The sequence below is a fragment of the Bufo bufo genome, chromosome 3 (assembly GCF_905171765.1).
Source record: "Bufo bufo chromosome 3, aBufBuf1.1, whole genome shotgun sequence".
NCBI classification, from domain to species: Eukaryota; Metazoa; Chordata; class Amphibia; order Anura; family Bufonidae; genus Bufo; species Bufo bufo.
The window spans coordinates 478,876,393-478,903,467 of record NC_053391.1 but is presented as its reverse complement, the minus strand read 5'-3'; the positions used below and the strand labels follow the sequence as shown (position 1 = coordinate 478,903,467).

Genomic DNA, 27,075 nt, shown 5'->3' with positions numbered 1-27,075 from the left:
TAACACACATCTGTGTTGGCTACCTATTCCTCCTTCGCCGCCGCTTCCACCTAGACCGCCACGTGAGCCTACATGGCCACATCCATCCATTCACCGCCCCCTCAACCTCTTCCTCCTACATCATTCCTAATTTTTTTTTTAAGGTCTTTTATGTTTTTTTTATTCATTTCCCTATCCACATTTGTTTGCAGAGCATTTGCCATGCTCTTAAGCACATTTTGCTGCCTTTTGCTGCCTTTTGCAGCCCTCCAGGGCTATTTTAGAGCCATTTTAGTGGCCAAAAGTTCGGGTCCCCATTGACTTCAATGGGGTTCGGGTTCGGGGTCAAGTTTGGGTCCCGAACCCGAACTTTTTTTTCAAGTTCGGCTGAACCTGCCGAACCCGAACATCCAGGTGTCCGCTCAACTCTAGTTACATAGCATCATAAATCAATATAATGCTATGTGACCCCGTCCGTGCTGGGAGGTCAGGCCGGGAGCTGCGCTGCGGACTCGCAGCGTGACACATGCTCATCTCCAAGGGGCCTAAGTCTTGCATGCCTTTTTTAAATATGGATTTGTAGCTTCATAACAGGAGTCACAAGGTGCATACCACTGTAAATGTATAAACCCGTAAATCATAAAAATCTATAAAAACTCCCTGTGAACTACCAGGCAATAAGGCATACTGCGGTCCAATGTACGTTAGTTCAGTGACGTCATCATCAGTAGAAGAGTTAGGCCTCTTTCACACGAGCGTGACGGATTGGCTCTGGGTGCGTTCAGTGAAACTCGCACCGATTTGCAAACAAGTTCAGTCAGTTTTGTCTGCGATTGCGTTCCGTTGTTCAGTTTTTTCTGCGTGGGTGCAATGCGTTTTCATGCGTTTTTCACGCACGTCATAAAAAACTGAAGGTTTACAAACAACATCTCTTAGCAACCATCAGTGAAAAACGCATTGCATCCGCACTTGCTTCCAGATGCAATGCATTTTTCACTGGAGCCCCATTCACTTCTATGGGGTCAGGGCTGCGTGAAAAACGCAGAATATAGAACATGTTGCGTTTTTCACGCAACGCAGAACTGATGCCATGTACACAGACCCATTGAAATGAATGGGTCAGGATTCAATGCGGGTGCTATGCGCTCACGTCACACATTGCTCACGCGCGGAAAACTCGCTCGTGTGAAAGGGGCCTTACTGCATGTAGGGGCTTGACTAACTTGTGAAAATATATACTGCACATCGTGCATATTACACTGGGGTGTTTGGTAGCGCATTTCTATTAATGTGTAAACCTCTGAGAAACCAGCGTGCGCTTCTCCAAATCCTACTGCTCAGTATGCTGAGAAGATATCCACACCTCTCAACTCACTTAATTTACCTTGTCCAATAACCTCAAGCAGGCGTTAATCAGTAGTAATAATATCTTTATCTATTCTATTTATCACCTTGGCTTGATTTGCTTCCACTATTTCCCAAAGTCAATATCACAGTGCCCTCGAAAATCACTACCTGAATAATGTAAGTGCGCCAGGTGATTACTCTGCACTTTTCAAGGAAAGATTTCAAAATAATGGATTCCAGGCAAATGAGTTTAAAGTGTCAAAGAGAAGATAAAACGGTAAGGAATGAACTAGTAAATATTTTACTGCTCCCTCTGATCATTCTGTAACCGCTGAACATTTCAGATAGACTCCTTATATGGACTGCATGGAGAAATGGAAGCGAATGTCTGGTTTACAAAATTCACTTTTGAATACCATATTAGGGTCTGGCCAGTCATTTCCATCAGCGATTGTGAGCCAAAACACAGAACAGGTACAAATCTTTCCATTATACCTTATCTCGGTGTAGCTTCCACTCCCGATTTTGGCTCACAATCACTGAGAAAAATCACTGACCAAACACTGACTTTGTGAAAGTGACCTTATTGGAGGTTCTCCCATTCAGGACCATTGTGCGTTACCAAGAACTGGGATTGGATACCAAGAGTGCCTTTTGCTAGGGACCAATGGGTTCTACATTGTAATGCATCGTTTCCCCTGGGGTTCTGCTGCAGAGAAATTGAGCAGGTTCCTGAACAGGTTATAGCTAATCGCTGGGGGTCTCAGCAGCAGGATACCTTCTAATCAGGCAACCACAGGAGACTTTTAAACAATAAAGGCTCATGCACGTCACCATTGTTTTTGTCCACATCTGATCCATATTAGTGTTGATCGCGAATATTCTAATCGCAAATTTTTATCGCGAATGTCGGCCATTCGAGAATTCGCGAAGATGTAGAATATAATGCTATATATTCGTAATCAATAATATTCTAGATTTTTTTTTCATCAGTAACCTCCCTTCTTGCTTGTGGGCCAATGAGAAGGCTGCAATATCTTTGTCAGAGCTTAGCAAAGGGATGAGCAACCAATAGGAGAGTTGCCTACCCCTTACTATATAGGAAACTCCCCCGCAGCATTTTCCGCTGTTTTGTTGCAGTTCTGAGAGAGAGAGCAGTGACATTGCTGTGCTCTGTGCTTTCATCTGGATCCTATTCCTTATCCAATTACATTAGATATATAGTTAGTTAGCTCATATATATAATACAGATAGTTAGTGGGAGATAGTCAGTGTAGGTTAGATAGTGATATAGTGTAGCTGATTCCAGTGCAGGGTGTTAGGTAGTGTGATAGGAATTGCTGTTTCTCTCGATCTATTCTGATCTGAGTGGCTGCTCAGAGGAAGGAAATTGCTTCTGTGTAAATGCCAAGCAGTTGTCATGGCAGCTGCGGGCCTCCTATGTTATGACACCTATTATACCCTGCCTCTGGCAGGATGTCACAGATTACCAGTAAATATCCCAATACGTTGTATCACAGTGTATGGTACAAGTGTTCAAATCCCCTTAGTGGACTAAAGAAAATTGTAAAATCTAGGAGAATAAACGCATTAAAATATATATTTTTTTAAATGATCAAAAGATTGCATGTATCCAAATATTGTATCTAGAGATGAGCGAAATTTAGAAAAATTCGATTCGGCAGCTTCACTGAAAATTGACAAGGAATTAGATTCGTTACGAATTATTTTGTCACGAATCGCTATAAATCAGGTATAACCGGCCAATCTGCCTAAAAGTAACAGTGACCTGTAATACTGACACACGATAAGGCCTCTTTCACACGGGCGTGTGCGCCCCATTGCCGTTTTGCGGATCCGCAATACACGGGTGCCGTTCTATTCCGCATCACGGATGCGCACCCATTCACTTCAATGGGTCCGCAAATCCAGAGATGCGGAATGGTGCGGAACGGAAGCACGGAACGGAACTCTACGGAAGCACTGCATTTACAGTTCTGCAAAAAGATAGAACATGTCCTATCTTTTTGCGGAACGCCCGGATTGCGGACCCATTCAAGTGAATGGGTCCGTGATACGCTGCTGCTGCCCCACGGACTGTGCTCGTGCATTGCGGCCCGCATTTTGCAGGCCGCAGCATGACCACGGGGCACACACGCCCATGTGAAATAGGCCTAACTCTACAGCTAACAGAATGGATTAACTATGAATAATGGTGCACTGCACACTTATGTGCACGGCGATAAATTAGATCCGCCTGTAATGCTGACGCCACAGTTATTCTACAGCTAACAGAACGGATTAGCTACAGTATGAATCTTGGTGCACTGCACACGTATGTACACAGCGATAAATTAGAGCTGCCTGTAATACTGATGGCACAGTAACTCTACAGCTAACTGAATGGATTAGCGATAAATTGCAGCTGTAGTTCAGCAGTCTCCGCATCGGATGCTGCGCTCAATACTAATTGTATCAATTAAAAAATAAAATAAAATACTGCTCATCCCATAAAAAAAATGAGCCCTCACTCAGCTCTATCACTTTTTTAAAAACTTTGGTGGCTATTGATTTGCTGACAGCAGCGACATGCATGTAGACATATGATGTATTCCTATGATCGCTGTATTTTATGTGTGTTTTTATAGAAGTTTTTGTAATTTTGTATTGTGTAATGATTTAATAAATATTGTCTACGTTAATTGCCAGGTAGACAACACCTGTGTGAACCCACGTCTTCATGCATGATAAAGGGGGGTGTCCTCCCAAAACATTGCGTGAAAAGGGTGATTGATAATGGAAAACCTCAGCATGTATACTAGTGAAAAATAAATGGAAAATTCCAAGGAATGCTACAGTACCTTGAGAAGCCCGATTCTTGATTAAAAAGAAGCATGGTTTGCCTGCTTTTATTATGAGGACATGCATGTAGACGGCACGTCACACTTGTGGTCAGGCAGGGTTTGAAAGTGGCAGAGAGGGGAGCTCATGCTGGACCCTGATCTGATCTGAAGACGTGAGTCTCTCTTTTTTGTTTTTAATATACATTTAGACGATGCTTGGCTCACTCACCCACTTTATGCTTAGGCTATACTGCACTGAAGCTGCACCAAATCTGCACTGTATGAACAAGCCTTTATGGTATGCTTTATACATACTAGCAGTTAAAAATTAAAGAGCAACTACCTGTTATATAGCCTTCTATAGTGGTAGTGACTCTATTTAAGACCAAACCTATTTATGTCTAAAACAAACATCAGAAACTGGACTAAGGGACTTACACAATTATAAAACTAAGGCCAGATTTAGGTACTAGTAAAGATCAATGTGTTGTTCCATGATGTTGGGTTTAAGCACCCCGGTTTCCTAGAATTCTTTCTTTAAAAATAAAGCAAAACCCGACACGACCACAATAACCACAAATACAGACATACTGTATTTTACTTGCAGTGAGAAGGAAAAAGATTAAAAGTTGCTTAAAGGGGTTGTCTGGGTTCAGAGCTGAACCCGGACATACCCATAATTTCATCCAGGCAGCCCCCCTGATGTTAGCATCATAGCATTTTATGCTCCGATGGTCTCCCTTGCCCTGAGCAGGATCGCGCAGGGCAAGGGCTCTTTTGTTTACCATAACACACTGCTGGGCGGAGGATTCCGCCCAGCAGTGTGTTCCGTGACGTCACCGGCTATGATGGGCGAGCTTTTGCTCTGCCATAGCCATTTTACAGGCTAGGGCAGCGCTAAAGCCCGCCCATCAGTGCCGGTGACGTAACCGGGCTCACTGCTGGGCGGAAGAAGAGGCTTCGCTCGGCAGAAAGGGACCCGGTACGTCACTGACTGTAAGAAAAACTGCACTTCCAGCTGGGATTTTCTCAATGGCAAAAGTGGCATAAGAATTGTCTGGTAAAGATAGGAGAGGCATGAGTGTAAAATTTAGGGCACTGTTGTCCACACACACCAATCTTCCCAATCCTGGACAACCCCTTTAACACTTGGTTCAAACATCCGAGCGGGCAGCATTAAGAATTGCATGCTGTTTGTAAAACAGAGTGGAAGAGAGAGGGATCACCTTAGTGGCTCCATGGTACCCTTTTTTCCAAAGTGATCATGGAAATTGGTGATCATCCAAAAAGGATCAGTTTTTGAAGGTTCTTTCTTGCGGGGGTTTTGCCAATTTTTTAGGTTATCCCCTACCCACAGGATAGAGGATAACTAGCTGATCGCTGCAGGGTCCGACCACTGGGACCCCTACCAATCAGGAGAATGAGATCTCGTTAGGATGGAGCAGCAAGTCGTGTATGCGCACTGCTGCTCCATTTATTCTCTATGGGAGGTTAAATGTACATGATTACCTATGGAGCTCCCATAGAGAATTAATGGAGCAGCATTGCGTTCGCATGATCGATGAGGGTCCGATCCCCAGCAATCAGCTAGTTATCCTGTATGCTGTGCAGAGGGGATAACTTAAAGTGTATCTGTCATATTTTTTTATTTGCTAGTATATTAGAGCTAAGCATGTATATCTGAATTAGTGTGTCAATTATTGCCAATCTAATTACCTTATAATAACAGCTTTCATTAATGTCCCCTGTCCCTTTCCACTGGTCCCTTAAAATACTGTTGCTATGGCTTGTCTGTCTTCCCTTTAGTATAAACAGAATACAGAGGGCCATTGCATGCCTGCATTAGGCTTCAGAGTGAGGAGGCGTGTCTCTCAGTAATCCGATCTGATTGGCTGGCAGGAAGCTGTTGGCTACAGCAAGTGTGTATGGGAAGTGAGGGAAGGAAGTTTAGGCCTCAGAGAACTGGCACAAGAGCCATCTTGAGAAGATCCTTATATTGAAGGGTTCAAAACAGCTGTAACTAAGGGAAAATCTCAAGGAAAACAGTTTTATGTAAGGCTACTTTCATATTAGCTTTTTTTGCTGATCCATCATGGATCTGCAAAAAAGCTTCCGTTACAATAATACAACCGCATGCATCTGTCATGAACGGATCCTGTTGTATTATGTCTTCTATAGCCATGACGGATTCGTCATGAACACCATTGAAAGTCAATAGGGGATGGATCCGTTTTCTATTGTGTCAGAGAAAACGGATCCTTCCCCATTGACTTACATTGTGTGTCAGGACGGATCCGTCTTGCTCTTCACCACATGACGGACAGAAAAACGCTGTAGGCAGCGTTTTGGTGTCCCCCTCCAGAGCGGAATGATGACTGAACGGTGGCAAAATGATGCATTCTGAGCGGATCCTTTTCCATTCAGAATGCATTAGGGAAAAGCTGATCCGTTTTGGACCGCTTGTGAGAGCCCTGAACGGATCTCAGAAACGGAAAGCCAAAACGCTAGTGTGAAAGTAGCCTAAAGAAACTAAAGATTGCTTTATGCATAATGCTGCAGCGGTAACATATGCTAAAATTGATTCAAAAGCACTTTAAAAACGTGGCACAACCCCTTTAACGGCCCCATAATTGGCCTCTCAAGGAAGTATTCACTGAGCCTAATAGGTTTAGTTATCCATTATATTATCAAAAGAAGATCTCGGCAACATGGCCAAGAAGGAGGTATTTGTGTTCTTACTTACCTATACTATCGTATGGTATAACAATGGCATTGGAATCAACCCATTTTTTGGTGTATATATACAGACACAAAGGCATCATACCAAGGGCAAATAAAGTGGAACAGGTGGTCATGCTCAAGCTGCAAAGAAGAAAATGTATATTAGGTAAAATTGGCATGACTGAAACACCAAGTAAAATGTTATAACTTTGGAAATTAGAGCATTTTGTGAAAAGAAAGCCCATTTGATTCACATTACTATAGTTGTCCCCTAAAACCTACTGTATGACCAGAGGAAGTTAACTTAGTTTACTGAGTTACATACAGTTAAAAAATTAACCGAGCAGCCTAACTATATACAAGGGGGTTAAAGCCACCGCCTGGGCAGTCCTGGACAGACTGGAGACTGTGTCACAGAGATCATGTCCTCTAACCATGACAGTGGTCTTCTGACTGCCGTCATTACAGCATTGGTGTTTTGGTGAACAGTCAGCAGGGGCAGGAAGTTGCCTGTCAGTAACATGCCGCTCAGGTGCCAGTCCAGGCTGCTGACCTAAGGTAGTGCAGCGTCACACTGTTAAGGTGGCAGGTGACTTGCACTGTGCATCAAACTCTGTCAACTCATACAAGCCCTATTAAAGTAGCACCCCCACAAAAGGTAAATGATGTAAATTGTAGTAAAAGGTAAATGATGTAAATTGTAGTAAAAGTAATCTTTTTACCTGTGACTGAGTTATTCACTTTGTTATCAGCTGTGTCATGTGACCACCTACTGCCACCGCGTCTTATGTAGGGACAGGAAGTAGGTTTCTCCATTCATTCCTATGACACTGACTTTGAGGAGGCATTTGTCTGGCACTGCTATTGGGGAAGTAGTTGGGTCTGCCATAGGGGCACTGTGTCTGCTTATTATAGGCGGTTTCGTCATGGGACCACTGAATGTCTGCATGGACATGCATATACAGCCATGTTCTCCTGTAACTATGATCCATTGACAGAATTCTGTGTGAACCTCGGGCCCCAGGTGAATTTTGACATTTTATACGTTGCAATGAGACATCATTCTTTCGTGACATTATCCACTTATTGATCAGGTTATGTTAGAGCAGACATAATGATTCACATATATCGAGGTAAAATATATTGATTTTTCTTGTGTTTGAATACCTTTTCAAAATGGTATATGGATTTTTATTGTATACTGTTCATTGGCAACTTTTCTGCTTCAACTATAACCCTGTATCACTGTGGTAGAAAGGGGGAAAAGGTTTTGGAAATGGCCATATTAGAGTTCGGCCTGTAGTAAACTGCCCGATAATACATCCATCTTCACTTGTTTCCACTGGCCTCATTACACTGAATGTGGGAGGAATGATTGGTAACGCAGTCATGCCTCCCTCATTCATTTCTTATGGTTATCGGCAGCACATCACTGATTACATATGGAAATGTGCTGCCGATAATCTGGCATCTTTCATCCGGATAAAAAATGGCAATCGGCCAACAAACGAGTGTTTGCTTGTTCATTAGTTATCGAGAACGAGAATTCCTATGAACGCTTGTTCCTGATAGTTGGCCTGAAAATAGTACAGTCTAATAGGGACCTAAGAAAACTTCACAACTTTCTGGTGGCATATGTAGGTGCAAAACAAGATTGACAACAGATAAAAAAAAAGAAAAGCTTCCTGCTCGCTTATCTCCACATCTGGTCTGAAGAGTCTGCTGAGATATGACCATATATAAATGTATGCAGTAGATAAGGTGAAATGGATTTATCTCAAGTCTTATCTCATATCAGCTAAAGGGATATTTGTGTTGATAAGGACTTGTCTCTAAAATGCTTAAAAGGGTTTTCTGGGATTTAAATACTGATGAAGGTCATCAGTATCTGATCAGTGGGGGTCCAACATCCTGGACCCCGCCGATCAGCTTTTTGAGAAGGCACCGTTGCTCACCAAGCGCTGCACCGTACATTGTATAGCGGCTGTGCTTGGTATCGCATCTCAGCAACATTCACTTCAATAGGGCTGAGCTACACCTAGGACATGTGACAGATGAACGTGTCATCACTTGGCCTAGGAAAAGCTGAGAGAAGGCAGCGGAGTATCTGACTCCCACCATTCAGATACTGATGATTGATACAGAGGATAAGTCATCAGTATTTAAAGGAGTTGTCTCCCTTCAGCAAATTGCATTTATCATGTAGACAAAGTTAATACAGGTGCTTCCTAATGTATTGTGGTTGTCCATATTGTCTCCGTTGCTGACTTGATTCATTTTTCAATTGCATTATACACTACTCGTTTCCCTGGTTATGACCACCCTGCAATCCAGCAGCGATGGCCGTGCTTGAACACTATAGAAAAAGGCACCGGGACTGCGGGAGTGCGCATAGGCCAGCGCCCTTTCCTAGAGTGTCCAAGTACGGCCACTGTTGCTAGATTGCAGGTCGGTCGTAACGCCTGAAAATAAGCAGTATATAATGTAATGGTGGATAATCACACTACATTAGTAAGTGACTTGTATTAACTTTCTCTACCTGATATGGCATTTGCTAAAGTGAGACAACCCCTTTAAGTCTCAGAAAGCTGGATTTGTTCTCTGGCCAAGGAACTGAATCAGTCAAAAACTGTAAAAACGCAAAAGGAAAATTGGCAAATGCAAGAAACAGTCTGTTAATGGTTCTCAGTTGTAAGATTAACTATGTAAATCATTTACTCCTAACCTGGATCACATTCAGTGCAAAATATTCCTTCACAGTTCTTTTAGCAAATAAATCACTTTGTTTTCAGGTATTTAACCCCTTAAGGACCAGCGCCGTACATGTACAGCTCCTCAGGGCTGCCATCAGAAATTTTGGGGCCCCTAACACAGCTCAAGGCAGGCGCGTGACGTCAGTGAGTGAGCGCCGCCCGCACTGCCTGTTACCGGAGCTGAGTCAGTGTAAGATAGTAAAGATATGAGCGCTGATTTAAAGTTAATTGACACACAGAAAAAAAAAAAGGCTCGGGACCGGCCGGGCCCCCCCTGGGTCCGGGCCCCTTACTGGGGTATCGGCTTTACCCCCCTGATGGTGGCCCTGCAGCTCCTGCACCCGCCCGATCAACGGCAGAGGTCTGGCAGTCACTGATAGCCAGACCACTGCTGTATGCGCCGGCATCGGTAAAAATACAGATGCTGGCGCATTAACCCTCGCACTGCCGCGTACAGCACTGACCGCAGCACGTGCGGGATCCTGCCGGGTGGTGGGGTGGCCATCGGGTCCCCACGCTACTGTGACGGGGAACCGATGGCCGGGAAGGCAGCCCGATGCCTGCCATAGGCATCGTGGCTGCCTTCCATGACAGCCTGTGAGATCCAGCCCCCTGGATCTCACAGGCAGAAAGCTTTAAGTGTATTACATTGTGTAATACACTTATAGCCAATACATTACAATACAGAAGTAAGTTGAAATAAAGTTTGACAAAAAAATGTAAAGTTTAAAGTAAAAAAATAAAAATAAAGCATCCCTTTCCCAAAATAAAGTAATGTTTTTTAAAAAAAATTGGGAAAAAAAGAAAAGTAGACATATTAGGTATCACCGCGTCCGTATCGACCGACTCTATAAAAATATCACATGACCTCCAGTGAATACCATAAAAAAAAATAAAAAAAATCTGTGCTAAAAAATTTTTTTTGGGTCACCTTACATCACTAAAAGTGCAACACCAAGCGATCAAAAAGGCATATGCCCCTAAAAATATTACCAATCTAACCGTCACCTCATCCTGCAAAAAAATTAGCCCCTACCTAAGACAATTGCCCAAAAAATAAAAATAAATATGGCTCTCAGACTATGGAGACACTAAAACATGATTTATTTGTGTTAGGCTACTTTCAAATAAATATATGTGGGGATAGGACGCTAAAACAAAATAACAAATACTTTATTAAATTGTCTCAATAAAATATAGGGGTATCTACCCAAACTGCACAAAGCAGCAACTTAAATCGTCACTGATTTATGGGACCACCCTCATAATAACCACATAGATGGCAGTGGGGCCATATCGGGATAAATGAAGGGTGGATCCCACAAACTAAAACCCACCAACACTTAGGGGGGCCAAAACACCACAGGGTCCTAGGTGTGTGACCTGGGTGAGGTACTATATAGGTGGATATCTGGTACCAAGTAGACACCAGGTATCACTCCTAACAGTGAATGTCAGCGCGCAGACATAGTACAGGTGCAGGACTGTGGCAGGGCAAAACCCTTGCCTCCGTTTGTTGTACTTGGAGCACCGATTACCCTGACACTGTCCTCAGTGGTAAATGCTCTACGCGTTTCCATGCATTGAACATGCATTTCATCAGGAGCAACATGCACCACAAATAATGAAGCCCAAAACCTCTGATATAGATGTTTGACCGAGGCTATGAACACAAGGCAGCGGTAGGGTGACCTGCCTGACACCGAGTTCCTCTAGTGTGAGGTACGGTATTGTCACTATGATCTACGCTCCTACCTAAGCTGACCACCTCTAGGTTGAGGGGCAGCGTGCTGGTGTGCAAACAAATCAGCGCTGTAATGGCCGCAAAGCAGCTCACAGAACGCCGCAATTTAAAGGGTGAAACCCCGCCCCGCTAGACATGCCCCCCCGCGTGACAGCCAATCCGGCCAGGAGGCTCGGTACAGGAACAACCAATGGCTGAACAGCGGGAGGAGCTACATCAGTCCCGGGGAAAGCGCAATGCGCCGCATTAAAGACAGAGAAATTCATGGCGGCACTGTATGAGCATGCCATCGCAACATCAAAACCTAAACATTACCATCTGTAGACAGTGGAATAAGACCAAAATCGAGGAACCTAAGAAAGAGTGCTGACACACAGCTGTATACTAGGGAGCCCAAGTATATCCAATAGTACCCCTGATGTTTAATACATGAATAACATAGGACTCAACAAAGCCAGTGTAAATTCATATAAAGGGCACAAACGAGATGGCATCATTGAGGCCAGACGGTTTGATGGTATTTGTAGCAGGATGCGGTCACAGTTACCGCCCCTTGATGACATCTTCACAGAATCAATCACCAGAAATTTAACCGATGACGTTCTTCCACTGTGAAAATCCGATACATGGCGTGCAATAGGGGTGTCCTTTAGGTTCGTAATGTCCAAAACATGCTCCCCAATGCGTCGCCTGAGCTCCATAATGGTTTTGCCAACATATTTGATGCCACACACGCATGGCATCAGGTAGATAACACCAATCGACTTGCAGTTGTAAAATGACCTAATAAAAAAGGTCTTGTCTAAAGTGCTGCTGGCAAAACTCTTGGTCTTGTCTATAAACCCACAGAATTTGCAGGATCCACAGGGAAATGTCCCTGTGAGTGGATTACGCAACCAAGACTGTGGTTTAGGGCTTACATATAGACTGTGTGTCAACATATCTCGTAAGTTGTTGCTACGCCGATAGGTGACAGAGGGTCTGGGTGGGATCACTTTGCCAATATCGGGATCAGATTTAAGTATATCCCAGTGTTCAGAGAGGACTTGGCGTACAGCCTCATGGGCACTGTCATACGTGCCAATAATTCTGACAATGATATCACCGATATCCCTCTTTTTAGGGTATAACAGAAGGTCCCTGTTGGTGCTTAATGAATGTTGATACGCCTGTCTCAGGCATCGCTGGGGATAACCGCAACGCCGGAACCTCTGTTGAAGGTCTCTCGCAGCCACCCTGAAGTCACTAAGTTGAGAACAATTCCTCCTCACCCTTAAGTATTGTCCCTTTGGGATCCCTCTTTTGAGGGCCAACGGGTGCCCACTCTCCCATTTCAGCAAGTTGTTAGTAGCTGTGGGCTTCCTAAATACATTAGTACTGATGCGACCACCAGCATCAAGTGAAATGGTGAGATCCAAGAAGGAAATGAAGTTGAAATGACGTAAAAAATAGCCCTAGTGCATTGATATTCAGGGCTGCAACAAACTCCTGGAACAAGACCCTATCACCCCCCCCCCCCCACAGGACCAGCACATCATCGATGTATCTGATCCAGAGGGGGATGACAGATGTGAATTGCTCCATGTCCTCAGAGAATACCACCTCCCTCTCCCACCAGCCCAGGTAGAGGTTCGCAAAAGTCGGGGAACAGGGACTGTCCATTGCGACCCCCCTAAGCTGGTGGAAGATCCACCCATCAAGCAAAAACACATTGTGCTTGAGAATGAAACCCAAAAGTTCCATTACAAAAGTATTGTGGTTCCTGCAGTGCTCGCCTCTTTGCTGAAGGAACGTGAGGACCACTCTACAGCCCAAATCATGAGGAATTGAGCTGTAGAGCTGTAGGCTACTTTCACACTGGCGTTTCTGGGTCCGCCTGTGAGATCTGTTTCAAGGCTCTCACAAGCGGCCCAAAACGGATCAGTTCAGCCCCAATGCATTCTGAATGGATAAGGATCCGTTCAGAATGCATCAGTTTGCCTCCGTTTAGCCTCCATTCCGCTCTGGAGGCGGACACCAAAACGCTGCTTGCAGCGTTTTGATGTTCGTCTGACGAAACTCAGCCAAACGGATCCGTCCTGACTTACAATGTAATTCAATGGGGATGGATCCGTTTTTACTGACACAATATGGTGCAATTTAAAAAACGGATCCGCCTCCCATTGACTTTCAATGTAAGTCAAAACGGATCCGTTTGCATTTTTTTTTGTTCATGGTAATGCAAACGGATCCATTCTGAACGGATACAAGCGTTTGCATTATAGGTGCGGATCCGTCTGTGTAGATACCAGACGGATCCGCACCTAAACGCAGGTGTGAAAGTAGCCTTAAATGTAAAAAAAAAAAAAAAGTTGACATATTAGGTATCATCACCTCCGTAACAATCTGCTCTATGAAAATACCACATGACCTAATCCCTCAGATGAACACAGTAAAAATGATAAAATAAAACGGTGTAAAAAAGCCATTTTTTCTCACCTTACATCACAAAAAGTGTAATAGCAAGCGATCAAAAAGTCATATGGCCCCCAAAATAGTTCCAATCAAATCATCATCTCATCCCACAAAAATGATACTCTACCTAAGATAATCGCCCAAAAAAAAAAAATATATGACTCTCAGACTATGGAGACACTGAAACATGATTTTTTTTTTGTTTCAAAAATGATATTATTGTGTAAAACTTAAATAATGGAGATGTTCCCACCTTTAATTGCTGGGCCCCATGGCAGCTGCTGTGCCTACTATTCTGGCAGTTAATTCATGTGTATTCCCTATTCCTGAGCACACTTTAATATTAGAAGTAAGGAATATACTGTATACAGTATACCTTCTGTGATTCATGAGCTGAGATCATGGGGACACGCTGAAGTTCCATAAGGGGTTTTAACAGGGTTATTCTTTTTGCATAGTCAGGAATCCACCTCTATAAGGATCTATTCACATTTTGTCTGCAAGCTTTCCCTGTGCACAACAGAGGGACCCATAGAAGTAAGAGGTGTTATTCCAACGTTTCTTGTCCATGCCAAGAAATTCAGAGCAGGTCATATCTTGGGTCATCTCTCAATTAGCACAGACTTGGAATCCACTGGAGACAATTGCCTGAAGCAATCGCCATGGACATATAGACCTCATTGCCATACTAAAATTTATCCTTGTATCTCAGCTGCAACGGGAATGATTTTTACTACAGATGTGTGAATAGGCCTTTAGATGTAGTGAAGAATAGCTGCAGGATGGATCACTCTGGGGGATTGCTGGTATCCTTGCATTAATTGTGTGTCCATTGACTGCTATGAATATATGCATTTTTTCAAGAGAAATTATCAGCTGCCCAGCTTCTCCACAGCAGCAAAGTTTATTACAAGGGCCCCATCAGGAAATCCCCATTTAAAAAGGATACTACTTAAATCTAGATGTCCAAAACTGACCACCCTTTTAAATACACATATCCATGAAGAAATTTCTACAGACCTTAATGCACACAGTACATCCAAAGAGTGTAGGTATATAGGAATCAATGTGTAAAAAAAATTAGTCTACTCTGCACCACTGGCCACAGTGATCTCAATTTGGGGTTTACATTTTCACAAAAAGATTATTGCAATAAAAAATGCAAACAAAAAAAACCTATAAAATTTTTATTATTTTATTATATTTTCACCCTATAAGACGCACCTGCCCATAAAACGCACCTAGGTTTTAGAGGGGGACAATAAGAAAAAAATATTTTACATTATACCTCAGGTCAGACCCCCAATGTTATTCAGACCTCAGCTAACAGCCCCAATAGGATCCCCAATGTTAATAAGATCTCAATAAGACCTCAGATCAGACCGTCAATTAGACCTAAGCTCAGACCCCAATATGAATGACCCCCAATCAGACCTCAGATAAGAGCCCCATGCCTCTCTTCAGCCCCCAGTAGCCTCATATCAGCCCCCAGTAGCCTCATAGCAGCCCCAGTAGCCTCATACCAGCCTCCAGTAACCTCTTAGCAGCCCCCAGTAGCATTATAGCAGCCCCCAGTAGCATTATAGCAGCCCCCATTAGCCTCATAGCAGCCCCCAGTAGCCTTATAGCAGCCCCAGTAGCCTTATAGAAGCCCTCAGTAGCCTTATAGCAGCCCCCAGTAGCCTTATAGCAGCCCCCAGTAGCCTCTCATCAGCCCCCAGTAGCTTCTCATCAGCCCCCAGTAGCTTCTCATCAGCCCCCAGCAGCCTCTCCATCAGCCCCCAGTGCCTCTCACCAGCCCCCAGAAGTGTCCATCAGCCTCATAAATATAAAATAAATAAAAACACTTACCTCTCCTGCTCCTGGACGCCGCCATTCCTCTACTCCAGCGCGATCTGCATCCTCCTGCTGTCGGCTGTGCCGTTAAGGCTGCGCACAGCGTGACGTCACAGAGCGCCTCACGCTGTGCGCAGCCACTGCACAGCCGACAGCCGAGGACCAGGAAGTTGTGAGTACAAAGCCTTCACCGCTTTCCGGTCCTCCGGTTTTAATGAGCGCTTCCATAATGGAAGTGGCTCATTAGTATTCGCATTAGTATACGTCTTATGGGGCAAAAAATACAGTATATTTACGTTTTTTCACTATTTGATATGATTGTATTTAGTAAAAATAAACCTTGCTTTTAAATGGAATAAAACTGGGAACAACAGAACAAGAGAAGGATTTGGGTATTCTGGTAACAAGTAAACTAAGCAGTACTCAATGTCAGACAGCAGCTAAAATATGATTTTAGGGTGTAGAAAAAGAGAGAGAAAACCTTGTGATCACAATGTAATATCACCCTTTTATAAATCCCTTGTTAAACCACATCTTGAATATGGCATTACGTTTTGGGCTCCATATACTAACAAAAGATATAGGAGAGCTAGAGAGGGTTTAGGGAAGGTCCACCAGGTTATTAATTGGTTTAGGATGTCTCTCTTATAATGAGGGGCTTAAAAAATTGGGCTTGTTTAGCTTGGAAAAAGAGGTGATCTCATTTACATGTACAAATACATGTGTGGTCAAAACAAAGAAATGGGACATGATTCATTCATTCCAAAATCTACCGAGGACCAGGGGATATTCTTTACTTGTGGAGATAAGATGATTTAGGCCGGTTTCACACTTGCGTTGTTGTTTTCCGGTATTGAGATCCGGCAGAAGATCTCAATACCGGAAATTTTTTTTCAGTTTAGTCCTCATGCATTCTTAATGGAAAGAAATCCGTTCAGGATGCATCAGGATGTCTTTGTTCTGGCAGCATCCCGTTTTGTGTCTGGTCATAAAAACGGATCCGGCACCAAAAAGAAAACTAAGTCAATGTTGTCGGATGGGAGCCTAAAAAAAACTGATCCGACACCTATTCACTTTCAATGTATTTAGTGACCAGTCCGTTTTTGTTCCGTTTTGGTTTCACACAACTGCAACGGATGCATCCTGATGTGCAAAATCAAAACGGATCAGTTTAATTCCGGTTTTGAGATCTTCTGTCGGATCTCAAAATCGGAATTCACAAAGCAAGTGTGAAACAGGCCTTACACTCAATACAGGAAAGGGTTCTTTACAGTAAGAGTAGTCAAGCTATGAAATGCCTTACCCCAAGAGGTAGTAATGGAAGATACTTTGTCAGCATTTAAAAAAGGGCTAGATGCTTACTTAATAGCAAACTGCACTAATGGTTATAATCAATCTAACAATGAACGTCATATAATTGATCTGAGAAAGGTTGAACTTGATTGACTTGTGTCCTTTTTCAACCTATATAACTGTAGAAGCCTTGATTCCCCACACTAGTAGTTTTTTCAGTAGAAGGATGGAAAGAAGCAACTGTCAGACATACTACTTACTACTCATATGACTTATCTGGGGGAAAACAGTCAGATAATGGAGGTTAAAATCCTACATGTCTGATCTTAGTTTTCAATACTACATTTGTAATTAAAAAGAAAAGTAAGCAAAAATGATACAGAAAACAGAAGTCATTACATATATAAGATGAATATATAATTTGCAATCTTACCTTAAATCCATGTCCCCATCCACCCAGTAGGTCAAAATGTTGGAACCAGTGCCTCCTGGACAACATCCCATAATAAGAACAACAATAGCTTGAAGTGGATGGACATTAAATACAAGTGCTAGCACAAAACCAGCAACTGGCATGATTCCAAACTGACAAAGAAAACCTACTATTATACCCCAAGGCCACCTAATGTGGCCCCAAAACTTCTTGAAATTCACACTGCAGCCCAGGGAGAACATGACAAGAGCCAACAATATTGTGATCGTTGTAGTCAAGACAGTGTTAAGGATCTTATTAAAGTTGTCGGGGGGCAATAGACAGCTTGTGCCATTGCAAATGGTGGCAGTTGCCGGACAAACTGAAAAATTGTTATCGCCTGATTTTAGGAGATTGAGATCCATTTGTCTTCGGTCTTCACCTATTAAACAGGAAACTACTCAACTGCTGCTGCATAATATCTAAATTGTGAGCAAGGTTTTGCTGTATATATATACATTTAAAATCTAATAAAAAGTGACAAAAATGAATTATGAGGTTAGCATTCCATGGTACATCAGGAAGAACAGGAAATACCAGAGTTAAGGGGTAAGGTTCTTGAGATATATTTAGTGTCAAATTTTACAAGAAACTTCAAGCTTAATTATTGATGAAACCTTTGGCTGGTTACCAGAGGTGTGCCATTTAGATGGGTAAACTTCAAGCTAATATTTTGTCAAAACGAATTCAATTTGCATAATGTTTTACTTGATAAATTACACAAATGACAATGCACATCAGGTTAGACATTTTTACTGTGGATTCCATGGAGGATTTTTCCAGTGGAATTCTTTAACCCCTTAGTGACCAGCCTGTTTAGGGCCTTACTCACCAAGCTTTTTTCTTCCTTTTTTAATCTTCATGTTCCAAGAGCTATAACTTTTCTATTTTTAGTCTATATAGCTTTATGAGGACTTGTTTTTTGCAGGACAAGTTGAAGTTTTTAATGGTGCCATTTTGGGGTACACATAACATTCTGATTAACTTTTATTAACTCTTTCTGGGAGGGAGATTGGAAAAACAGCAATACTGCCACTGCGTTTTTGTTATAAATTTTATGGCGTTAATTTTTCGGTATAAATAAAATAATATCTTTATTCTCCGGGTCGCTATGATTACAGTGATACCAAATACATATATATTTTCTTTTGTTTTACTACTTTTTTGCAATAAAACCTCTTTTTTTTAAAGAAAAAAATGTTTTTGCATTGCCGCTTCCCAAGACCATAACTTTTTTATTTTTGTTTCTATGGAGTTGTGTGAGGGCTTAATTTTTGCGGGGCGACGTGCATTTTTCATTGTTATAATCTTGGAGTAAATAGCGCTTTTTTATCGCTTGTTATTAAAAAAATTTAGTGGCAACTAAGAATAAATGAGCAATTCTGTCTTTTTTTTTATGGCGTTCACTCACTGCAGGGGATAATTTACATGATATTTATGTAGTCCGGGTCGTTACGGATGCGGCAATATCAAACATATGGGGTAGATTTATTTATTTATTTTTTCATTGAAAAGCGTATTTTCAATGGAAAAAAATCTTAATTTTTTCCCCCCAAAAGAAATCACTGCTTTCAATTCTTAGAGGTTTACTATTATGTAATATATATATATATATATATATATATATATATACATATACACCCCTGCTATTTAAGTGTGACTCGCATCAATATTCTGGTGCCAAATATATATATATGATACATAATTATTAAAAATTGTGAAAATAATGTGGGCTTTTTAATGGTATTAGTAAAAGTTATATTTTAATAGGGGTATTTTACCTTTTCAGAGTTCACTGAAAAAACTATAGGTCATTAGACCGTACTGGATTCAAACGTATCACTGCCTGTATGTACGGTTAAAATGAATATTTATTAGAAACTTGAATAAAAATGGGCTGGATGGGCTTTTGTCCTTGGAAAGGGACGATACCATTGTTATAAAGCCCTCAGATAAGGTGGGGAACATAGTAGTCTTGGACAAGCCCCATTACATCACAAAGTACCTGCTCAAGGACAAGGAATGCTATAAGGTCCTACCGGAAAATCAGCTTGTAACACAACCAAATTGCACATTGATCACTGCCTAAATGAAAACGGTACCGTAAAGTTCCACAAAATATACAATACTTAATAGATACCTTAAAACGTAACTTTTAATAATTAACGATTAAATCCCTAAATGTATATGATAAACACCATTCGCTGCACCAACGGTAACCAAGAGCTAGGAATATGGGGAGACTAATACTGGGTCTCTGACAACTAGTCTCTCCCTACAATGGATGTACCTTGGAGTGACAGTTGCACTATCCACAGAAATATCCCACAGTTGCCCATGGACACCTATTAAGCCCTCCCTGTTCCTGCGCAGCAATGGAGACTGCCCAGCTTTGTCACACTGTGGTGGAGGGCCCTGTTACAATACCAATATGTCATTCTTTTGGTCCTAGTAATTGTTCCAATGTGTTTCGTTGGACATTAGTCCAACTCATCAGGGGACCTGTTGGTAATGATCCCAGTTTCTGAGGTGGTAGTCTCTTTGTTGGGTTGTGCTGGTGACCGCACACCCAAACTCAAAACCACCTCTTTCCACTGGGTCACAATACAACAATCAGATGCAATGGGGAAAGTGAACCCCAATAGAATGATGCATTCAATTACATAAGTCTCAGTACTTATCTTAGCCCCCATGTATCGGTCCACACGGATGCGGCTGTGTTCTGGCTTGTGGCAGCAACATTGCCACATGTAAAGTGGCACCTTTTAAAGAACGCCGGCACGCCTCCCTCAGCGGTCAGCTGTCTGCCACGTGACCGGGTCATGTGTGTAGCCCGGTGACGCGCAGAAACAAACCGCCACCTCCCCCAGTGGATCACATGACCGCCGCGCCTCCCGATCATGTGTGAGGCTCGATGATGCGCATGCCATGTGACCCAAGGGGAGTGACGTCAGGGAGGGAGTGTGTCCCTCCCCTCTTGTATCCCACCAACGGAAGCAGGTATTGGAGCAAAGGAGGAGGGGACAATAACTGCGGGATGACAGTGCCTCTCCTCTCCACTATTTATCGTAAAGCATATACTAAATAGTAATAGATTAACTACTGTTTATTGTGAATGCAGATAGCGCGCTGTAGGGCATTTTGGATGTCATAAAGAAAATCAGCAACTCCTGTATATCTCCAAACCAAAGCTAACCAACAGAAGGAGTAAACAAACCTCTGAGATCCCAATAATTCAGGAGTAAATTCCCACAGCTAACGAAAAGCAACTATCAGGCCAAAGCAGCTCAGATCTATAACCCCACTCCATAGCCCCCACGCCAGCCGGCCATAGGGGTAGTACAATAGGAGGAGCAATCAATTAAGGCTCAGTAACAGTAGACTCGCCATCGGACTGAGAAAGAGGAGTCAGAGAAGCCAGATCGAACTCAGGCTAAATGAAGCAGCCATATGATAGCTGCTCATTGAGCCCCCCAGGTTGTACAGTTCTCAGTTCAAAAATCCACCATGCCTCGCGCTGTAGAACTCTTCTATCCCGTGGTGACTCGCACCATGCTTTGCCAAGGGAGTATCTCTATAATGTTGCATGTCTCCCACGTGTTTACCCACACGCCTTCTGAGTTTGCAGGTAGTCTTACCCACAAAATCAAGGCCGCATATACACGTGGCTTTATATATGACACCTTTTGTTCGACAGTTGATAAATTGTCTGATGTAATACTGTTTCTGAGTGACATTACTCGTGAATCCACGACCCTGGGTGACATAATTGCATACCATGCATCCACTGCAACAATAGCAGACCCACAATGGTCTCAGCCAGTTCAGCCCTTCAGCTTGTAAGGCACACAGAACATCAGTGTATATGTGGACACGATCTCACGTCCATTTGTGAAGGCGCTGCCTTCCTATTTACTCGACATGATGGACATCCTTCAGAGGGTGAATGGTATTGTCCTAGAGGATGATGTACTACTAGCAAGTCTTGATGTGAATCTCTGTATAGTTCTATACCCCATGATTTGGGGATTCAAGCTATACAGTACTTCCTTCAAGAAAGACAAGTTCATTGTAACAGTCATAATCACTTGGTTCTGACACTTCTGGAGTTCATCCTGCGACACAATGTGTTCATCTTTAATGGTAATATTTTCCTTCAGCTCAGGGGAGTTGCCATGGGGAGCCCATGTGCCCCGACTTTTGCAAACTTATACCTGTGCTGGTGGGATAAAGAATGTCTCTTTGGTGAAAATCTGGATAAACGGTCATCATGTGTCCAATTATGGCTAGGTTACATTGACGACATTTTGATCCTTTGGAAGGGGGGGTCATCGCAGTTTGACACCTTCGTCAGACAATTGAATGACAACAATGTAGGACTCACTTTTACCTACACAGTGGATCCCTGTCAAATTACGTTCTTTGAACTACTCATAACCAAACAAAATGATGGACATCTCACTACTAAGATGTACCAGAAATCCATTGCGACCAACAGCTTATTACAATTGGAAAGTTGCCACCCATACCCTTTGCATAGGGGTATACTTAAGGGACAATACCTTAGGGCCAGGAGGAACTGTTCTGAACCAATTGATTTCAAATATGCGGCCGATGGTCTCAGAATGAGATTTAGGGCCCGAGGCTATCCTGATTCTATCCTTAGAAATGCATACCATTATGCACGATGCTCTGACTGTAATTCCCTATTGGTCCCTAGGGAAAGGAATACGGAGGAGCATTTAACTAGAAAAATTGGCACCTTCGATGCGGGCCATATTACACGCAGATCCCGATTTGGTGCAATTGGTTGGCGAATCACACTCGATTACATACTGGAGGTGTAAAAACATCAGGGATCGTATAGTTCACAGTTTCCTTTCTCCTCCGCAACAACGGACATGGCTGTCCCCAAAACCAACAGGTACTTTCAGATGCAGTGGATGCGTCGCATGCGGATCAATACAGCTGGGGAGAACTTTCCGCAGCTCGACAACTCAGCAGACCAGATAAAATCATTCATTAACTGCAGGACAACAGCGGTGATATATCTTATGACATGTATCTGCGGGTTGCAATACATTGGAAAAACGATCCGCGAATTTAGACGCAGAATAGGGGAGCATCTCAATGATGTACGCAATAATAAGGATACCCCGATTTCCAGACATATGAACGAGGTACATACAGGTTAATACATGATGAGATTTCAAGGTATTGAACATATCAGGCAGATGCCACGAGGGGGGGGAATCTGGACAACAGACTTTTGAGAAAGGAGCTCCAATGGATTTTTCGGATGAATACGGAGACTCCAAGAGGCTTCAATGAACGTAGCAGTTTTGTCTGCTTTATTGAAAACTCAGTTTCAATGGTATTAACTCTCAATGTAGCTCTGCCTTTTAGTGTTATGCTCTAGCATTAATACTTTAGATTTCTGTAGGATGCCTCTCTTAGTTCATCAGCCACTCATAATACACTGCTCAAAAAAATAAAGGGAACACTTAAACAACACAATGTAACTTCAAGTCAATCACACTTCTGTGAAATCAAACTGTCCACTTAGGAAGCAACACTGAATGACAATCAATTTCACATGCTGTTGTGCAAATGGGATAGACGACAGGTGGAAATTATAGGCAATTAGCAATACACCCCCAATAAAGGTGTGGTTCTGCAGGTGGTGACCACAGACCATTTCTCAGTTCCTATGCTTCCTGGCTGATGTTTTGGTCACTTTTGAATGCTGGCGGTGCTTTCACTCTAGTGGTAGCATGAGATGGAGTCTACAACCCACACAAGTGGCTCAGGTAGTGCAGCTTATCCAGGATGGCACATCAATGCGAGCTGTGGCAAGAAGGTTTGCTGTGTCTGTCAGCGTAGTGTCCAGAGCATGGAGGCGCTACCAGGAGACAGGCCAGTACATCAGGAGACATGGAGGAGGCCGTAGGAGGGCAACAACCCAGCAGCAGGACCGCTAGCTCCGCCTTTGTGCAAGGAGGAACAGGAGGAGCACTGCCAGAGTCCTGCAAAATGACCTGCAGCTGGCCACAAATGTGCATGTGTCTGCTCAAACGGTCAGAAACAGACTCCATGAGGGTGATATGAGGGCCCGACGTCCACAGGTGGGGGTTGTGCTTACAGCCCAACACCGTGCAGGACGTTTGGCATTTGCCAGAGAACACCAAGATTGTCAAATTCTCCACTGGCGCCCTGTGCTCTTCACAGATGAAAGCAGGTTCACACTGAGCACATGTGACAGACGTGACAGAGTCTGGAGACACCGTGGAGAACATTCTACTGCCTGCAACATCCTCCAGCATGACCGGTTTGGCATTGGGTCAGTAATGGTGTGGGGTGGCATTTCTTTGGAGGGCCGCACAGCCCTCCATGTGCTCGCCAGAGGTAGCCTGACTGCCATTAGGTACCGAGATGAGATCCTCAGACCCCTTGTGAGACCATATGCTGGTGCGGTTGGCCCTGGGTTCCTCCTAATGCAAGACAATGCTAGACCTTATGTGGCTGGAGTGTGTCAGCAGTTCCTGCAAGGTGAAGGCATTGATGCTATGGACTGGCCCGCCCGTTCCCCAGACCTGAATCCAATTGAGCACATCTGGGACATCATGTCTCACTCTATCCACCAACGTCACGTTGCACCACAGACTGTCCAGGAGTTGGCAGATGCTTTAGTCCAGGTCTGGGAGGAGATCCCTCAGGAGACCGTCCGCCACCTCATCAGGAGCATGCACAAGCGTTTTAGGGAGGTCATACAGGCACGTGGAGGCCACACACACTACTGAGCCTCATTTTGACTTGTTTTAAGGACATTACATCAAAGTTAGATCAGCCTGTAGTGTGTTTTTCCACTTTAATTTTGAGTGTGACTCCAAATCCAGACCTCCATGGGTTGAAAAATTTGATTTCCATTTTTTAATTTTTGTGTGATTTTGTTGTCAGCACATTGAACTATGTAAAGAACAAAGTATTTCAGAAGAATATTTAATTAATTCAGATCTAGGATGTGTTATTTTTGTGTTCCCTTTATTTTTTTGAGCAGTGTAGTTCCAGTCAACCTGATGAGGCTTTACAAGTCGCCTAATGATTCCCCATATAATCTTACAAGGAGCCTGGTTCCATCAGATGTAACTCAGCAGCGCGATCGGGAGCTGGGCCGTGCGAGTAATTCTCTGACATGCCCCCCTCCTTTGATTGGCTGCTTTGAACAGCGCCCACCCTCCCTATCACAAGCGCTTTTTTACTAAATGAGCTGGAGTCGGCGGCGCGCTCACTGCCATCATAGCGCCGATAATGCTGCGACTCACACGTGCAGCGTTCACCGCCGACTCCAGTATAATGACTGTCAGAATATACACTTTTTGTGCCTGGTGCTCCTGAAGAAGTGTCCCGCCGATAGGGGCACAGAAACCCGTAGAGCGCATGCAGGGCATTTATATCTGACATGGAATGCTGCGGGTGCAACAAAGAGCGCAGGGATTTACAGTGTATTAGCGCAATAGCGCTAAGTCTGAATGAGGTTCTAGGCTTTTGTAACTGTCTCTGTTTTCCCTGACTCTCTTGGCACATCTTTAGTCAGGCTAATAGTGGGCCAATACACATTTAAGCCCCCACCTGATGTAGAGTCCCAGTGGTCATACGGCTATTTTGTTGCGATACCTGGTGAGTTTATCCAGGATAGACAAATCGCGTATGACACTAATATTATTAGTGGTACTCACGTTAGGACAAACATAAGGTCCAGTGAGTTTTCAGTTCAGATTACCACTATTTTTGTTCTGTGGGAAGTGGTCTAGGGCAGAGATCAAAGAGTGCTATTTTGCACATAGGTATTGCAACTATATATCAGCATACCAACTGCCCTGGCCATTTACAGTGCCATTGGAACTGTGGTAATCTTCTTACAGTCCCAATCTGGCACTTATCCTTTTCTGCCTTTTTATTTTTTATTCAAGTTTCTAATAAAGACTTATTTTAACCGTACATACAGGCAGTGATACGTATTTTACCTTTTCCCCAGCACCCAAGTCGCTCCATATCCCTGCCACTGCTACATCTCCCCTTTGAGCGGATCAAAGCATCTGGCAATGGGGAACAGGACTTACCATCCCATTCTTCCCCTCTTGGTAGGAGTAGGCTGGTCCTGCTTCCTGCAAAGGGAGAGGCAGAGCTAATTAGAGTAGTTGAGAGTTGTAGAAAAGAAAATAGAGGAGTGAGGGAGTATGCGATCCATCTCCCGCTCCTCCAGGCAATTTATCTAGTAGGAGAGCATTGCCCCAGAGAGACTGCAGGGTCCTATGCTACAGAAGATTTGTAAGCAATGGTGTATTTGTATCCACAGAGTGATCAAGCAATAAAGCTATCAAGACTCCACTGCATGGTGGTGGGAAACACGTTAAGACACTATCACCATGGTTCAGAACAGGCATTGCAAGAAGCCTGCATCATACAGTGGACACTTACAGTCAGAGGTGCCAGAGTACAGATGTAGGAAAGGGAATCAAGAGAGACATTGTCATCTAGCAAACTTCTGAGTATCATCTTCTACCACATTGCCAACCACCATACCCCATTATCTGGGAATTGCACTTTGTACGAACTGCTAATGAATGTGCTGCTCTTTGTTTTTGCACTTAGAAAATAAAGATGTTCTTTGCTCTATAATCTCTGCCTGGTTCCTTTACATCACCTTTTTACTGCACTGAACCCCAGGGAGCGACGGCCTGAGGTAGGACACTGTGACACAGCACTTCATCAGGGCCATTACTTCCATCCTCTGCATCGGCTTTTGGGGGCTTGCTGCACATACACTCCAGAGACATAACACATGCACACACACACTCTGCATACACTCCAGGCACATACCACATGCACACACTATCTGAAACCATGCATATTTATACAATCAAGCTAACTCACACCTCTGGTCGTCAGGAAACTAGGAGACATACCTACTTGATATGCTGTGTCTTAAGTTCAGGGAAGTTCTGCCCTGTATAATCAGCTGCTAAGAGGGGCTATAAGAGAAATTCAAAGACCTAAATAGAGGGAAGCCATTGTGGGAATGGGCCCAGGGCAGTTGTCCACTTTTCCCCCTTCTAATGCCGGCCCTTGGCATATGCCATGTGTCTCTTCAAAGGTTATCTCCCAGGGACTTCAAGGGAATCTGTCACCTACTCTGAGAGCTTTAGACCGCTCAGATTGTGTTATAGAACTTTTGCCCCCCATTAAAATAGTACCTCTGTTGTGTCTGTCCCACATAGGGATGCTGAAAAAAGTACTTTATAAAGTTATGCAAAAAGTGCCCAGGGGCAGAGTTATGGCCTCAATTGCCCAGGCCACTCAGCTATGTGCCCAGATAACTGTTCCCCTTGCAGTCCTCTGGCCCGCCCTCCTCTCCTACTTCCTTCCCCTCCTCTGGCTTGGAGATCTCATGTGAGCACCTGTTACCACTGGGTCTGCGCATGTGCACTGTTAAGATCAGTGTCTCTGCCCATAGTGGGCAGAGCAGTGTGCATGTGTGGGGTCGGCGGTGGCCGGCACTCGCACAAGATCTCCGAATCCAAGTCAGAGGAGGAGGAAGAGGAAGTAGAGGAGGGCAGGGCAGGCCAGAGGACT

The 27,075-nt window shown here is 43.6% G+C and overlaps 1 protein-coding gene across 1 annotated transcript in view; it reads right to left on the bottom strand.

Moving 5' to 3' along the window:
* LOC120995811 (ileal sodium/bile acid cotransporter-like) overlaps window positions 1-17,971 on the bottom strand; it is a 36,903-nt gene extending 18,932 nt beyond the window's left edge. Inside the window, exons 1-2 of the mRNA XM_040425243.1 lie at window positions 17,404-17,971; window positions 6,913-7,031 (exon numbers count right to left, since the gene is read on the bottom strand). Of these exons, the coding sequence (XP_040281177.1) occupies window positions 6,913-7,031; window positions 17,404-17,807 (523 nt within the window). The 5' untranslated portion in view covers window positions 17,808-17,971. The remainder of the gene's footprint in view (window positions 1-6,912; window positions 7,032-17,403) is intronic.
* Between the last annotated feature and the right edge of the window lie 9,104 nt (window positions 17,972-27,075).